The sequence below is a fragment of the Acomys minous genome (genome assembly GCF_964271855.1).
Source record: "Acomys minous genome assembly, chromosome: 17".
NCBI classification, from domain to species: Eukaryota; Metazoa; Chordata; class Mammalia; order Rodentia; family Muridae; genus Acomys; species Acomys minous.
In genome coordinates this window covers 14,906,550-14,923,628 of record NC_140500.1, presented here as the reverse complement: position 1 = coordinate 14,923,628, position 17,079 = coordinate 14,906,550, and the positions used below count along the sequence as shown (strand labels likewise).

Genomic DNA, 17,079 nt, shown 5'->3' with positions numbered 1-17,079 from the left:
AATAATGAATAGTTACATAAACCGGTTTCTTCAATATATTAACCCTAAATAATGAAAATTCTATGAAACTCAGTTTCCTAATTCAGGCAGTTATGGGGCGGGGGAAGCACATTTTAAAACCCTAACATCATTCCTGTCCTCTTAACTCAAGGCAAAGCTCTCTGTAAGCTTCTCAGACCTACCCTTTCACACAGGGGAAGGGAACGGGATTGACATCTAGGGCCTCACCTAACCCCAGCCAGACTACTCTTAAACTAGCTAAAGTCGCCTCCTCTCTTTTAATGTGTAAGAAAAAGGGGCAGGGGAATTGGGTTACCAGGATCTTCCTTTTTGCTCCCTTCTCACTTACTATAATTAAGCCTTTGACCAAATAGACCAGGAACCCCCAATTTCATATTAACATTTTAATTTTATAGATACTCCATTACATTCACCACGCTGAACCAAAGGACAAGAACTTCTGAACTGAAGGGAGTGAGGGGCGGGTAGGGAGTGGGTGATTGTGTACTTCTGTTCCTGGCCCTGTTTACCAAATGAAGCACTACAGTAAAATCAGCACAATTTTAAGACAAGTATTTCACTTGCGTTGCTGACATACCAGAGATTAAAACAAAACCAAAAAACTGTAAATATCACTGCCAACAGTTTGTACTTTTAAAACATCAACATATTCACTAATTGCTAAAATGCAAAATAAACTTATTTCTAATTTTCTTTCCATGTGCAACTCTGATAAACACAAATTACTGCACCTAAGAACTAATTCAAGTTGCAGTTCTGAATTTGCACATAAAATGGTAAATGTTAAACCAAAAACTTAATACCAGCTTTCCACATTGTCTTCAAAAAGTCAATTCTACAACTTTATTTTTAAAACAAAGACAAAACCCTTTTGCAGTGCCTAGTCACATTTTCACTCAAATACACAAATTCACAAATACTTCAGTTTTCAACTTACTTCTCCAAGCTACTAGTCTTCACTAAATACAAAATTCTAAAAATCTTAATTATAGCCTCCCAAACTGTGCCCACCAATATAGGTGATTCTCAAGTAATTAAAACATAATTAACTTGACTGTTAAGCTTTTTTTTTCCTTCTCTTGAAATTTTACCTTAAGTCTCTTCTTAAGGGAGATGAAAAAGTGCAAGTCTTTTGAGGAAGCAGTTGTCAACTGTATGCATTATCAGCTCCACAGAGTGGCTAAAGAGGCTTTGAGGGAGGGAGGGAGGGAGAGAGAGAGAGAGAGAGAGAGAGAGAGAGAGAGAGAGAGAGAGAGAGACATACCTGATCATTTTCCCAACAGGCTCGATAGTTTTGATTCACTTCTAAGAGCGAAGTATTTACTTATAATCTTTTAAGGCAAAGTGGCAGCCAGAGCACTGTGTAAATAAAAACTTTAAAACTTCAGAGGTTGGTTTTTAAACCCTCATCTTAACCCACTTCCCCTTGGTTCAAGGGGACAGCACAGCCAACCCCACAGCAAATGAGATTACGCAACAGGTTTTTCCTCTCTAATCATGGGCTGATTAGAGGTGTGTGTTCTCCAAACAATCTGAGACACCCAGGACTTCAAAACAACACGGATCTTTGCAACAGGCGTTTAAGAAAGTTCGTTCGAAGTTCAGTAGCCATTCATTTTAGGAGCTGCTTGTACTTTCCCCCAACTTTATTATCAGCTTTCGGTAGGAAACGAGCCCATCACCCGCTCTTAACAGAGTTTGCATATACGTTTCCACTCTGTTTTTCCTTACATGAAACTACACGACGCACACAGACCGTCCCTTGTCTCCCCGCTCTGTTTGTTTTTAATTTCTCACATTTTACGGCCACTATAAATAAAGAAGTCGCCGACGACGCACGGTTTTCCCCCAACACGATGACGGGAGTCCCAGAATGAAAGCTGAAGTTTGGGGGTGGGTTTTTTTCTTGGGGAAGTGTGGAGTGGGGGGGGCGGTGAGTTTACGGAAGCGACACCGTCACTCCCCAGGTGGCCTCGCTGCCCACACTCAAGGTGAATTTGGGATAATGGCACCAGTCAGGCCGGGGCCCCACTTGGCAGGCGCGTTGTGTAACAGTCTGGAAGGGAGCAGCTTCCAGGTGCCGGGACCCCGCGGCTCGGGCGAGCCGACCCCCCACCCACCCACCCAGCGCGGCCTACACCACCCACCCACCCCCCGCCGCCAACGCTGCCGCCGCCCGGGCCGCCGTGGCTCGCCGGACTCCAGGGAGAGCGCGCGGCGGCCGGCACGCGGTGCGGACGCGCCTCCCCGCCGGCCCGCGGCCCGCCGCGCACACTTACTTGAGGGGCCCGCCGGGCTCCAGGCTCGCTCTGAGGGGGAGCGAGCGTTGTCACCGCGTCGCCGGGCCGTCGCTCCCGCGTCCTCCTCGCTGCCGCCGCTTCTCCTCGGAGGGGTGGGCGGAGAGCTTAGCGAGAGCCCCGGCGTTTGCAACTTTTCTTCACTTTCTCTTCCACCGCCCCCCGAAAAGGAAGAAGGGGAAAAAATGTCGACGACAGGGATGAAGAAGTTGAGGAGGTAAAGTTGGGGGTCCGCGCGGGAGAAGCGGAGAGGGGGGGTGGGTAAGTGGTTGGAATTGGGATGAAGCCCCCCCAAAACGGTGATGCCCGCAGGAGGGGACCAGGGGGGGTAGGGTGGGGGTTGGGGAGAGAGAAAGAGTCCCCGGTCAGGAAACTTCAAGCGCGGATGAGGTCATTGGTTTAAAAATAAAGAGATGGCGTCACTTGAAACCAATCCCAGTGAATGAACTCAGCGGAGCCCGGGGGGAAAGGAGGAGACAGGCGAGGGCAGGGCGGGGGGCGGGGGCGCCGGGCGGGGCCGCGCGTTGCCCGCCCCTCAGCGCTCGTCACGGCGAGCCGGCTCCCGAGGCTCGGGGAGGAGGGCTCGGGTCGCGTTCCCGGCCCGCCGACCTGCTCGCCCGCCGGTTCCGCACGCGTCTCAGCGGCTTGCTGCGCCCGCCCGTGCGGGGTGGGGGGCGGGGTCTCTCCTCAGGCACAGGAGGCTCCGCCCATAAACCCCCACGCTCGTGAAATGCAAACACGGTGTTCGCAGACTGCTGCAATCACTTTGTGGGAAGGTTCCGGAATCCAAAATACTGGCTTCTCTTGAGAGGGAAGTTACAGGTACTTTTAGGAAAATTGCACTTGGGTTGTCAGACATTCCTCTATGGCTTAATGGCTTAGTCCTTGAAAGACTCTACACGAGTGGCTCATTTTATGGTAAACGTAACCAAGAATCATATATATATATATTCCCCCCCCCCCCGCGCGCGTGCCCTCGAGATGGCTCAACAAGGGCCACTAGGAGGAGAGAACCGCCTTTAAAAGTTGTCCTTAGACCGAATATGCCGTCGCCCACCACGCCACACACACAAATAAATAAAATATAATAAAATGTTATAGGTGTTTTCGGGGCGCCTAAGAGTACTGACTGCTCGATTCCCAGCACCCACATGGAAGCTCACAACCATCTGTAGCAACAGTTCCAGGGGATTTGATGACCTCTTCTGACTTCCATGGGCTCAGAGCACACACAGGGTGCACACACACACACACACACACACACACACACACACACACACACACGTGCAGGCAAAACTCCTACACACATAAAATACGTATTTTCTACTTTGGTAGTACAGCGTTATCTTTAAGTCACACCAGAGACCTAGTTGATTTAACTCCAAGTCTCTTCTCTCCCACCCCCACCCCCACCCCCATCTCTCTTTTCAAAGTAGCTTTGTTTTGAGACACAACATACTTTGGAAAACTAGAGACCTGAGGTGGCGACAACCCAGGACTCTCAGCCATTTGAACAGGACAATCGAAGCTTTATTTCCAGTGTTCTTTGAGCTTTTGAACATGAAGCTGCTTCTACTAAAAAGGACTCACGTGGATATCACATAACAAAGATGAGATTAATGACGGAAAAGCACACTTAGAGTGGACCGTCCCATGAGTGAGATTCCTGCGTAGGAAGAAGAATTTACCCCTTAAGACATGACATTTGCCAAGTACCGAGGTAGGGACTCTGGCCCTTCAAGGCGGCATGGTGAGGTACATCGATGTAGGCATTGCCTAGGTGGCTTTTTTAATTGTCAGAAGAAATAAGGAACAAGCTTGATGTGGGTTAGAAAGATAATACATTTCTGTTACTACTCTCCTGCCTTTAAACCCTGAAAAAAACGGGGGGGGGGGGCAATCTGTTAGGACTGCCAATCCTTAATCATTTAAGATAGCCATTATGGAATATGCCTCCAGGTACTTCCAGACCATCTTTCAGAGGGAAAAAGGAGCCCATTTGGAGGTGAGGACAGGGGAAGACTTCAAGCTGTATGAGCAGATGCCACTCAGCTTAGAGGAGGGGGTGGGTGCCTTTGACCCTTGCAGAGTTGAGTGGAAGTGTGAGTGCCCGCGGCGGCTCCGTGTCCTCTAGTGGCAGAACGCGGTACTGCAGCTTCACCGAGCGGACAAGTTAACCACCTCAAAGCCTGGTTTTGGAAGTGTGGAGGGGAGAGTTGAAAGGATCTGCATCTCAGCCTTCATAGGGAGAGGGGTTGGGATTTATTGAAAGGAACGGCTAGCGAGTCCTTGTACTAGAGGTGCAGAGAGTGGCTCTCTCCTGGATAAAAGACTCAAAAAATGCAATAGTACATACCAAAACTCCAACAGCTCTGACTTAATTGCCGCTTCATTGACTTAGACAAACTGTAGTGTCTTCCCTGTGTGTGGTGCTAACAGTCATTCTGGGACCATCTTCTCTGGATATGATCTAAGTAGGAGATAAGTCATGGCTTAAAGCTAAGTAAAGGCTGAATTAATCATTAAGTGACATACAATGGTGGTTAAAAGAGTTCAAAGGTCAGAAGGTAGTGGCAGCCTGGACAACATGATGAGATCACTCTAAAAAAATAAATAAGTAAAGCCTGGATGGTGGTGTAGGCCTTTAGTCTCAGCATTCGGATGGAAAAGACCAGCAGATCTCTGTGAATTCAAGTCCAGCCTAGTCTACATATAGAGTTCCAGGACAGCCACAGCAACATTTTGACACCCAGTCTCTAACAATAATTTATTGTATATAATTTATAATTATAAAAATTTTTAAAGAGTCTAGAGGGAAAACTTAGTTAAGATATGTAAGAGCAATTTGGAGTGGTGGGGTTTGAGACAGGGTCTCACTATAGAGCTATGAATGTTCTGGAATTCGATATATAGACCAGGCTGGCCTTGAACTCACAGACATCTGCCTACCTCTGTCTCCTGAGTGTTAGGATTAAAGATGTACACCACCACTTGGGGGCTGGAGAGATGGCTCAGAGGTTAAGGGCACTGACTGCTCCTCCAGAGGTCCTGAGTTCAATTCCCAGCAACCACATAGTGGCTCATAACCATCTATAATGTGACCCAATGCCCTCTTCTGGCTTGCAGGTGTACATGAAGCCAGAGCACTGTATGTATAATAATAAATAAATCTTAAAAAAAAAAAAAAGATGTTCACCACCATGCCCAGCTGTAATTTTCTAAGGGAAGGCATCTCGGGAACAGTTGTAACCTCCTTAGAATAATTAAGGTTAGTATGTGATAAAAGATTCAGTGAAAAGATTTTTTTTAAAGACAGGTTCTCCCTTTGCAGCTCAGGCTCACCTGAAACTCACTATATAGCTCAGCCTCTGCTATGGTCTCAGACTCATGGCAATCCTCTGAGCACTGGGTTATAGGTATGAGCCACTATGCCTTCCATGAAAGGATTATTTTACAGGGGAGATGGCATAAACAGAGACATGGAAATTTAATGAATAAGGTGTGTTCAGTGACAAAGGAGTATACCCTCCCCACGGTAAGAGACTTGGGTTTTAGCAAATAGATATAAGGCTAAATTAAAGATAGTTAGAGGCACATACCAGAGGCACCTGAATGTTAGGATAAACACCAGATCAGCAGGGTAAAGAAAAACCATTGAACAAATTTACTGAAGGGTATATTTCCCCATATCTCCTCCCTCACTGTACACACGAGAGAGAGAGAGAGAGAGAAGAGTATTAACTTCTTGGTTGTTGTTTTGTTAAAATAAGAGTCTCAAATACCAGAGAGTAACCTCAAATTGAGGACGACCTTGAACTCCTGAGAGCCTCCAGGTGACTGGAATTATAGGCATGGGGCCACAACACCTAACAGAGACTATGAACTTTTAAAGCATAAGTTAACAGAACATGAAAAAAATATACAAGATGTAGGCTCAGAATTGTAAGATTCTCATGAAAAATATTCAGTGAAGATCTTATTGGAGTGACATACTGTATTCAGGCATTGGAAGAACCAGTATAGTAATATTAAAAAGTACAGTGAAGATACCAATTCATCTCCATTGAAGCCTACATAATTAAAACAATTCCCAGAAAAATCACAGCATTAACAAAAAAAGCTTAACAATACCCACACATAGAGGGATTGAGTTCCTGCTGGATCCTCAAAACCAACAACTCATACTCTTAGGGTACGGGCAAGATAGCCGCCCTAAGATCTTACAACCAGGTAACTTAAAAGAAACCATTTTCACATCAGTACATGCCAGTTTAGTATTGTTCTTAGCATAAAATAGAAGCACAAAAATATTTAGTTGGAATAAGATATGGAAAGCTATAACAAAAAAGTTAAGACAGGAGCATTTTGAGAGTTTTAGGCCAGCGTGACTCTCACTCTGTAGCCCAAGCTGGCCTGGAACTTCACTGATCCTGCTATCTCAGCCTCCAGAGTGCTGGGATTATAGGCATGAGCCACATGAGTAGCCTCCCAAACTTTATTTTCAGGACTATGTAGAAAGCAAATTCGGGGTTCTTGTCAAGAGCATTTCTGGAAAGTGAAGCAAAATAATAAATATTAAAAAGTATTTTTAACACAAGTGCTGAAAAATACCTTTTTTTGTGTGTTTGTTTTTATGATCTCACTTCCCAACTACTGGAATTGCAGACACGCACCACCACAACTGCCTTATCCTTTCTCTTTAACCCTCACACAGCCATAAGAATTATTTCCCCTGTACTTTTATTTTCTTTATTTATGAGAAGGGTCTGGCTTTGTAGCCCAGGTTATCCTCGGACTTATGTAACCTAAGATGGCCTTAGACGGCAAGTAGTCATCCTGCCTCAGCTTCCCCAAATGCTAAGATTGTAGATGTGTGTCACCGTACACAGCTTATTTTTAGGATTTTACAGTGAAAGAAAGGGTGACTGAGAAAAACTAAGGAGCTTGTGCAAGGACACATAAGTGGTAAATAAGAAGGTGGAACCAAACAGGTTTCCCCATGAGACCATTTTGCTGAGAAGATAAAATACAGAATATAAGTTCCAAATGACACTGAATCACTATTGCTTCTCTTAGGATACACTTCTGTGAAGATTGCGACTCAGATGTGAGCTGCCGCCGAGGCTGGGGAAGGAGAGCCTGTTGAGATGGAGCTGGAACCAGCCAGCTACAAATCCCAGGGTGACGTGGGGGAAATTTAGAAGGTAGTTAGCACCAAGCTCTCACAGTTAACTCTGAGATTTAGTAAATCCTGCACCAAGTACAGCGTGTGACAACAGCATAATACCATATTCTGTTCCTTCCGCCTTAGGAAACTTCATATGGAACCGACCTAGATCATGACCCACAGACTGAACTGGGGTAAAGAGAATAAGGAAGCTCATTCCAGGAAGAGAAAACAAGTACAGCTGGAGAAACAGAAGTGGGAAAAGTATGTTAAAACATTTGACTTCAGCAGTATAAAGTCTGGAAAACAGTTTGGAGCTAGATTACATTAGGATCCAGCCAAAGAATTTACATGTTGTAAGTGAGTAGAAATGATAGGATTTTTTAAATCATAAAACTATATAAATATGTTACTATATATTATATATAATTACATACATTATTGCAAAACTATACATACGCATTGTAGAAAGTTAAATTAGATGCAGTGTAAAGAACAAAGTAAGAACCTTTTCACCTGGTCTGGTGGTCTTCACTAGAAACTCAGCACTCAAGACGCTGAGGCAGGAGGGTTAAAGTGAGGCGGAGGCTTGCCAGAGCTGCATAACAAGACTTGGTTTCAAAGAATGGGGAAAGAATCACCACATTCAGTGGTTACTTAAGAAATAGAAAAACATTTTTTGTATTATTACATCTTTTAGTGGTGTGTTTTCTGTCCCTTCTTCCAACTTTAATGAGGCATAATTGGCAAATAGAAATTATAAACATTCAAAGTATACGGTATCAAGACAAGTGTAGGCTGTAAAATTAACTTTTATTCACCCATTTCAATTGTAGTCTCCGAGGATTGCTGCCTCCTCCTCCTAACCTAGGCCTAGTCCTGGACGCATCTAGCCTCTGTACAGTCTAACCTAGGCCTAGAATGTTTTCAGCCTCTGACACTTAGTGCTTAATAAGATCGCTCTTTCTTGTTCTTTCTGAGCTCATAGCTGGCTGCTTCAACTCAGCTGTTCTGGCTCAAACTCTTCTCCCAGCTGACTTATTTAATCTGGCTTCACTTGGCCTCACACTAACTCAGCAATCTGCTCCAATATGCTGGCTTCTTCTTGTTTTCTGGCTCGTTCTGTCTTCACCTGAGTTCTCACTCTGCAATCATCTCTCTAATACTGTCCTGGTAAAAACTGCCTCCTCTCTCTGTAAAACTGCCTCTTTTACTTCCCTTTCCTTTCTCCTCTCAGGAGAATTGGGCATATCCTATTCTGTCAAACCTTCTCTGATTCATCACCTTTTCTGCCACTCAATTAGACATCACTTTCAAATGGGGTACTTCCTTCTACAAACTAACTTTACCTTCATTTGGGATTAAAGGCATGTACCACCACACCTGGACCTAAGTTTTTCTTTATCTGACACTTGCTCTATACTAAACCGGCCTTGAACTCAGATCTGTTTGTCTCTGTCTCCTGAATTAAAGCTATGTTTGTATTCCAGCCAGATCACACAGACCTAGAATATCTTTAGATGTGATCTCTTGCCAGAGCAGCCATGTTCTGAATTAACATTCCTCTATAGTAAGCATTGAAAATGATTACTGTAACCATCACCACACATTATTAGCATTTCCTTTCCATACTATTAAACTTTTCTTTTTTATTATTTTAATATGGTCATGTATTATTATTATTATATGCATAATAAAGTTTACAAATATGCGGAAAATACTGTGCCATTGTCTTTTATGTGTGTGTTTGCCTTCATGTGTTTATGTGCACCACATGGAAGGCTGGTGTACTCAGAGGTCAGAATAGGGCATTGTATCCCCTAGAAGTGGAATTACAGAGGTTTGTGAGCTTCCTTGTGGGTGCTGGGAATCAAACGCTGGTCCTCTGCAAGAGCAGCCAGTGCTCTTAACTGCTAAGCCATATCTTCAGCCCCAAGTAATTTATCTTTTATGCAAAAATTTGCCTTTAAAATGGAATTATTTATTTGAGATGGTCTTATTACCAAGACTGAAATAAAGCAAGTTTGAACTACACACTTATGGACTATATTAGTTGTTTATTTTTAGTATATATCTTGTCCTGTGATTTCAATGTATATTGCAACATTTTTCTCCTTTTTTTTTTTTTTTTTTTTGAGGCAGAGTTTTTCTGTGTAGCCTTGGCTAACCTGGACTCCCATTGTAGACCAGGCTGGCCTCGAACTCACGATGATCCGCCTATCTCTACCTCCCGAGTGCTGGGATTACAGGTGTGCACCACCTTTTCCATTAATATAATAAGTTATTTAATTTCAGGAGAAAATAGTGCTGTTGCCACACTATCCAAAGAGGATTTCTGAGGACACTTGAATGTCTCCTTTTCATTGTAAAAGTGTGAATGTTGAGATGGCTGAGGTAAAAATAGAGTTTGAGCCACCTTTGTCTGACCAAAGCATTTTAAAGAAACTACGGAAAGGAATTATGAAACAAGGGACACCATATTGGGCCATGGCAACAACTAATGCATAAGACAAAAGGAAACGAGACTGATACAGTGACAATGGACATGGAAATAAAAGCACAAACCCAAAACACAGTGAAAAGTGAGAACTGAGAAGACTTGGTGACTCATACCAAAGTGATGAAGATGAGTAATGAAAGGTCTCAACTTTAGCAATTTACGTAGGCCTCAAACTTCTCATCTAATGAATGGAGTTGGAAAATGTGGGAAGATTAAATGGATGACATGTAGAATGCTGAGCAAAATAGCAAGAATGCATTCTTATTAAATATTAGCTGTTATTGTGTTTATAGATGTTGAAATTAGATGACAAATTAAGAATGAAATTTGGGGGCAGGAGATACGATTCAGTGGTTAAGAGTACTTAATGGCTCTTTCAGAGGACAGTGCCCACATGGCAGTTCACAACTGCTTAGTTGTGAGCTCACAACACTCTCGTTCCAGGGTTCTCTTTTGTCTTGCTCAACTTCTGTGAAGGGAGCAGTTCTCAACCCGTGGATCAAGACCCATTTGGGGGTCAAACAATTCTTGCACAGGTGTCAGACATCAGATATCCTACATAGCAGATAATTTACATTATTATTTGTAACAGTAGTAAAATTACAGTTATGAAGTAGCGATGAAATAATTTTATGGTTGTGGGTCACCTCATGAAGAACTGTATTAAAGGGTCACAGCATTAGGAAGATTGAGAACCACTGTGTTAAAGGCTCTTGTTATTTTATTGGTCTAGGTGGAAAACTCAAATTATTCTGCCAATTAATAATCTCTTTCTCTCCCCCAATGCCATGTGCCTGTGTGTGTGTACTTATTCCTGTGAGTGTGTATGCTTGTGGAGGCAAGAGGCCAACAATGAGTGTCTTCCTCAATTGCTTTCCACCCTGTTTGGGGAAACAGGGTCTCTCACTGGACCTGAAGTTGTCCACTTCAATTAATCTGGCTGCCCAACAAGCTCCAGGGATCTGCCTGTCACCACCTCACAAGTTTTGGTTTGGTTTGGTATGTTTGTGTGCTTGGGCAAGTGGGCGCTCATGCACTCTCCAATGACACGATGAATGAGTGGAGATCAAAGGTTAAACTCCAGACATAGGTTCTCTCAGAGACTGAACTCAGGTTCTCAAGTTTGTACAGCAAGCGAGTTTTCCAGAGTCATCTCACTGGCTTGGACCAGAGCTAGGAATCCCAATTCCTGTCTTCTTGTTTGCAAAGCGAAGCAAACATTTTACCAAACTCCTAGGCAATTAATTGTAATTCCCAGCTACGTGTGTGCCACACACCTATAACTCCAGCACTCTGGGAGGCAGAGACAGGCAAATCACTGTGAGTTCGAGGCCAGCCTGTCTACAAAGGGAGTCCAGGACAGCTAAGGCTACACAGAGAAACCCTGCCTCAAAAACAAACAAACAACAAAAATCAAAAAGAAACTGTAATTTCTTTTGCATCTTTAAAGCTCCTTTCCTCGGAACCCTGACATAGCCCAGCGCCTGAAGATTAAAACATAAACATTTTGGGCAGCCACTATTCTACCTTCCTACACCTCCACACAAAAAATTTCACGAAAGTTTGCCCCTTCTTTGTCCTTGCATTCACCAAATGATGAAAGGTCAATTTCAGTTTGAAAAATTTTATATCCTTTCATTAGATTTTTTCTGATGTGATCTGATTCTGCTTCATAGAAAAATATTTGCAACCAAACACAATGAATGTTAACTAACTACAAATCTACAGAAACAATGATCCCAATAGCCCTGGTCCAGTGAAGGAAAGAGTTCTCATTAGCCACTCGCTCTCATGGATGATGATGTTGCTTCTGAGACTAAACTGCCCTACAAATGCTCAGTGGCCATCACCATTACATCACATTTCTTTTAACAGGACCTCAGCATCAATGTTTACAGTTCAGCTTCAGTTGACTGATGAATGAACAGCAGAGTCTGTGCTCGGACAGGTGAAAAATATCAGGTTGCAAGGCTGATCGTGTAAATATATCAGAGGTGGGATTTTTTTTTTCCAAAAAGAAGAAGAGGGGTTAAAAGGCCATGAGCACTATTTTAGGAACACCAAGGATTCAAGCCCCAAAGTTAACAAAGGGCAAACTTTGATGCCTTTAAGTTTCACTCTGGAATTTGGTGTTTCTGTCTTTTGAGTTCCTTTGCTTCATATATACATGCACTCAAGATAATGTTGGAACAAGTACCCAGTGAAAATAATGTGCATAGAAAAATGATCCATTTCTAGTGGCTCAGAAGCTGGCTCAGCATGAGATAAAAGGGGGAGCTGGCTGGCAAAACAGGGCAGACAATGCAACATTGTGTTGTATCTTTGGGAAGGACACTCAAGAGAAAGAAGAGCAGGTCAACAAGTATTGAGCATCTGCGAAAGCCTAGCACTGTTTATGCTCCTATCCCACTGAGTTCCCACAGCAATCCAAATATGTAAACTGTGTTTTCCACTCTTTAAGCCTGAAGAGTCGATGTCTCACCATCACAGTGAAGCCCATACCTTCTTCACCCTACCGGCTGCTCTTACTTGATTCCAGATACAAAATAAAGGACTTGATTAGACAGTCTCTGATGCTCAAGTTCTAACTTTGTGGTTAGGAAGAAAACAGAAGACAGAAGGGGCCTCAGGCATTAGGTGGGACTTCTTATTCTATTTCCTAGGGAACTACCAGCACAGAGTATTTTAGCTGTACATTTTGAGTTCCTGTCCCTATGAAAGGACACTACTGCCATTGTTCCCATTACAAATAATGCTGGGTGTTTCATGACTGGAATCCCAGTACTCAGGAGCTTCAGCAAGAGCATCACTCTTCAATCGTGGCCAGCCTTGGTTACGTAGTGAACCTGGTCTATACAGTGAGACCCTGTCTCAAACACACATATATGAAAACCTACACACAATTTTTTAAAATTCTTCTGATTCCTCTTTTTTTGTAGACCTTTCTTTTTTGTAGACCTTTCTTAAATGAATGTTCATTCAAAAAAAAAAAACAAGTCAAGCAACATTTATTGATATTTTATTGTGTTCTCTAAGTTATATTATGAGGCTTTGCCAGGCAGCAAAGAAGTATAGGTTACTCTGTTCTTAGGAAAATTACAGCTACCTTTAAAAATGTATAATGCAAAACTGAACTGAGTGGTCCGAACAACAGGTACTCATGAGTTCAGAGAAAGGGAGATGAAAACCCATGAGAACGGGGACAAAGAGCGCTGCTCACCGTGCATTGCGGGCTTGGCTTTCTTGGCCTTCTCTGTATTGTGAAATCCTGGTATGAACCTTTCACATAGTTCAAACATTCTGGGCTTTGCAGGCTGCAGTGCTGTCCTTCCTATCACGTCATCTAAATGCCACTTCATCTTTATTGGCACTTATGGGAGGGTAAAACCCCAGCGGTATGCAAACACCGTCATGGTTACTTGCTTCAAGCCATGGGAAGTTTCATGCAGAACCAGTTTCTCAATAGGGCAAATGTTGTGTAAAGGTGTAAGGAGCTTGAGAAACTGTTAGAGACAATGCCTGCTGTGGCAAGAGGCAGACCTAAATGAGGGCACGTCCCTGTTGTATCAGCAAGGGTCACTCTCTGGACCTCCACCGGCAGGGCACCTAGGCTTAAGCGTTTCTCCAACACTTTAAAAGCCAGAGGCTTCTGGTTCTTGTCTTATGTAGAAGGAACTACTTAGCCAAACCATGCTGCATCTATTCATTCTCGAATGCCAATCCATTGATAAGACAGTAGATCTGAAAAATTATTCCAGAATTCTGGACCCCTCCCTGAAAAAAAAAAAAACCTAAGTATCAAATCCTACCCTAAATATACTATGGAAATCTGATCCAAAAAGATGTAACATAAGTTAGTCACCATATGTTAGGTATGTGTTCTGAAACAATCCTAGATTGAAGAATATTTCTCAAACTATTTAAAGACAAACCCAAAACATAGGAAACAATAGCTAAGTTTACCCATCATGATATTACCATCAAGTACTAAATCAGGTAACCAGAGCCAAATATGGTGGCTAATGTCGCATTACCGGCATTTAGGCAGCTGAGTCAGGAGGATGGCAAGTTTGGGGAAGGCCTGAGCTAGATATATATATACAGCTTGATATATATATATATATCAAGACCTCATCAAAAAGAAGACAAAGAAAGAAATAAAGATAGAAAGAAACTTAGGAAGGAAGGAAAAGAAAAGAGGAGGTGATTGGTTCAGGAAAGTGAAACCTGAGTGCGCCTGGAAATGATGAAGGAAAGTTTCGTGGAGACAAGGATTAGGATTGACATTACAGAACCAAAAAATTCGGATAGTCAGCAAAGAGAAATTATGGCACAACCAAGGGCAATAGCCATGGAAAATACATTCATGAAAAATGGAGGTAGTCATGTCAGCCTGTCTTGGAAGAGGCTGTGTGAGACTGTACTTAGTGAGAATTCATGGGAAAGAAGACCATAGGAATGAATGAGATTAATTCACAGGCTGGGGAGGTAGTGTTTGCTTAGCATGCATGAGGCCCTAGGTTCCATCTGAAGTACCACATGGCCCAAGCACGGTGTGTTCATGCCTGTAACCCCAGAAATTGGAAGGTGGAGGAAGAAGGATCAGAAGGTCAACTTCAATCTGAGCTACATAGAGAGTTTGAGGCTAGGATGACTGCATGAGACCTTGTATCAAAAAATAAAGACCAAACACACACACACATACACACACACACACACACACACACACACACACACACACAGCTGATTTATTAACAAACTAAGTAAAGGTGATTATGCCAAGCATTAGACTAGGCTTTTTGCCACAAAGTAACAACAGTTTAACCTGTTAAAGCTTACAGTGTGCTGGGTTCCATGTTAAGCACTTCACATATTTTTAAAAACTTTATCCCCCCTACAGACCTTTCATGTTAGAATCCCCATTTTACGAAAGTAAAGGTTAAGTCCAGAGAGGTCAAGGAATTTGCTCCAGGTCACATAATTAGTAAGTGGAAAAGTCTGGGTGTAAGCCAAGTGAGTCATTTCAAATGTGGGTTCTGAGCACAATGCTAAATTGCCTCCACACATATTATCTCATTAAATCCTCATTAAGTTTCCTGTGACATAGGCATTGTTATCCTCATTTGACAAATGAGGATCCAAGACACCGGGAGTCAACCAATTACTCAAGGTCATTCCATTGAGTACAGGGCTACAGTTTGAAAGCAGCTCTATTCCAAACCCATTAAACTTTCCATTACAATATAGCCACCTGGCAGAGGTATTGTCCAGACAGGATCAGATTATGGAAAAATTTGACGGCCCAAGAAAAGCAAGAAGCCTTGAGAGGGACAGGGAAGAACTTGGGGGCTTTGAACAGGCATGATTGGATTAATAAGCATCAGTCTAGGTCTAGTGTCAGCTGGTCATAGGAAGCGGCCGAGGGAAAGGGTAGACAAGACACAGACAACATCCTAGACGGTAAGTACGTAGACATGGGCAAGGGAGAGGGAAAAACAGAACTAAGAGCAAGATAGGTCACAAGAAATCAAATAAGGGAAAGAATAGATGGAACACCCGCTGACATTAGAGGTGGTAAGTAGGTAGAAATGGGCAAGAAGGAGAGACGGAAACAACATCAAAATGTGAGTGAAAGTCTGGTTGTCCTCGGGGCTGACTGGCTGAGGGCAATAAGAGAGAGCAAAGAGGACTTTGAGTCTAAGGGACTGGGGGGGGGGGGGGTGGTTACTGACAGGGATAGAAACACTATACATGGACCTGGTTTGTGGCCAAAAACAAAAATGTTTTTGACCCTGTTATTATCTGTTTTATAACACAATGCCCTAATGACTGATCAGCAGGTAGTCCAGGGATGCCGGTTTGGGGTTTGGAGCTGAGGTAGAGAGCAAATGCTAGAGAGCAGAAGTTGTCAATCGTAGTTGACCAGAAAAGGCTGTACAACAGCCAGTGAGGAAGCAGCCAAGTATTACTTAGAACGAGAGCCTGGGGCCGCAGCTCGTTTTGTAGAGTGTTTGCCTAGCATACACCAAACCCTGGGTTCAGTCCCTGCCATAAACTGGCCTTGTTGGCTAATGTCTATCATCCCGGAGCTGGGGAGGTGTGCTGCGCCTCGCTCGACCGGCAAGAAAGACGCAACCACCGGTTCTTCTCCTAAGCGGTTTATTCAGGCTTTTCTTCTTGGAGAATCCCCCCAAGCCACTCCCCTCACGCTCATTTATACCACCCAAACAGCCAGTCACACTAAGACACATCTCACGCACTGATAGGCTCGCGAGCAGCGGGCCTTTTTCAAATAAGGGGTTGTTTGTTTAAATCGAGGCGGCTCCGGCTGCATGCCAGGCGCCATGTGGAGGTGGGGGTCCACAAAGGGCTCTCTGGTTCCCCACAGAGGTGGAAGTCAGATGATCTAGAACTCAGTGTGAGGGCTGGAGAGATGGGCTAGCAGTTAATAGCTGGCTGTTCTTCCAGAGGACCTGGGTTTGATTCCCACCAGCACCCTCATGGCAGCTGACAATCATCTGTAAACTCCAATCCCAGGGGACCCAGTGTCCTTATACTGCCACCAAGGGCACTTGCTGCACATACATTATTCGCAGACATACATGAAGGCAAAACATCCATGCACAGAAAATGAAGTTTTTTTTTTTTAAACCTTTACAGAAAAATTCAAGGTAAGTCTTTTCTAAATAGCAAGTTTGAGACCAGCCTGAGTGATGTGAGGTCCTGTCTAAAAGGTAATTAAAAAAAAAAAAAGTTGGAATGAGCCAAATGTCAGCACCCAACAAAAACCCAGCAAAACAAGAGTCAGGACCAGTGGTCAGAACCAACAGAGATGAGAATGACAGTGACACAGCAGCAAATGACAGCTCCGAGAGAGATGACTACACAATAACTTCCTGTTGTTTCTGGTAATCTAGGGTATTTCCTAGAGGAGCCAAACCTAGCTTCTTGGATGGGCCCTACAAAATAATCAGGAACTTACTCCCATAAGAGAGTGGGTGGTGTACATCAATACAAGGACAGGCCTGGGGCCATCAGAAAAGGTCACACCACTGCACTGTACATTTAAGCCCTAAAGTGATAAATGAGTATAA

General features: G+C 43.5%; 2 protein-coding genes across 6 annotated transcripts in view; one reads left to right on the top strand and one right to left on the bottom strand.

Moving 5' to 3' along the window:
• The window catches only part of DUSP16 (dual specificity phosphatase 16), a 66,022-nt gene extending 63,585 nt beyond the window's left edge, over positions 1-2,437 (bottom strand). Inside the window, exon 1 of one of the 2 annotated variants that reach the window (XM_084765014.1) lies at positions 2,301-2,437. The gene's annotated coding sequence lies outside the window, so the exon portion shown is untranslated. Of the gene's footprint in view, positions 1-1,112; positions 1,211-2,300 lie in introns of those variants that run through there. The other variant, XM_084765016.1, reaches the window with a different exon arrangement.
• LOC311587819 (uncharacterized protein) lies at positions 1,409-9,140 on the top strand. 4 transcript variants are annotated; one of them, XM_084765030.1, is made up of 4 exons: positions 1,409-2,535; positions 4,278-4,323; positions 7,395-7,522; positions 7,630-9,140. In XM_084765030.1, the coding sequence occupies exons 1-3, from the start codon at positions 1,895-1,897 to the stop codon at positions 7,407-7,409; spliced, it is 702 nt and encodes a 233-aa protein (XP_084621156.1). In that variant the 5' UTR covers positions 1,409-1,894; the 3' UTR covers positions 7,410-7,522; positions 7,630-9,140. The 4 variants fall into 4 exon arrangements, 1 of the variants encoding a protein (XP_084621156.1); XR_014775977.1 differs by lacking the exon at positions 1,409-2,535 and adding an exon at positions 3,126-3,140; XR_014775976.1 differs by lacking the exon at positions 4,278-4,323 and having other exon boundaries at positions 2,398-2,535.
• Positions 9,141-17,079: the final 7,939 nt, after the last annotated feature.

Excerpts from the sequence above, each read along its gene's own strand:
- LOC311587819 (XM_084765030.1), top strand. The coding sequence starts at position 1,895 with ATGAAAGCTGAAGTTTGGGGGTGGGTTTTTTTCTTGGGGAAGTGTGGA. Across the intron at positions 2,536-4,277 it reads GGGATGAAGAAGTTGAGGAG|GTACTTCCAGACCATCTTTC; the intron begins GTAAAGTTGGGG and ends ATATGCCTCCAG.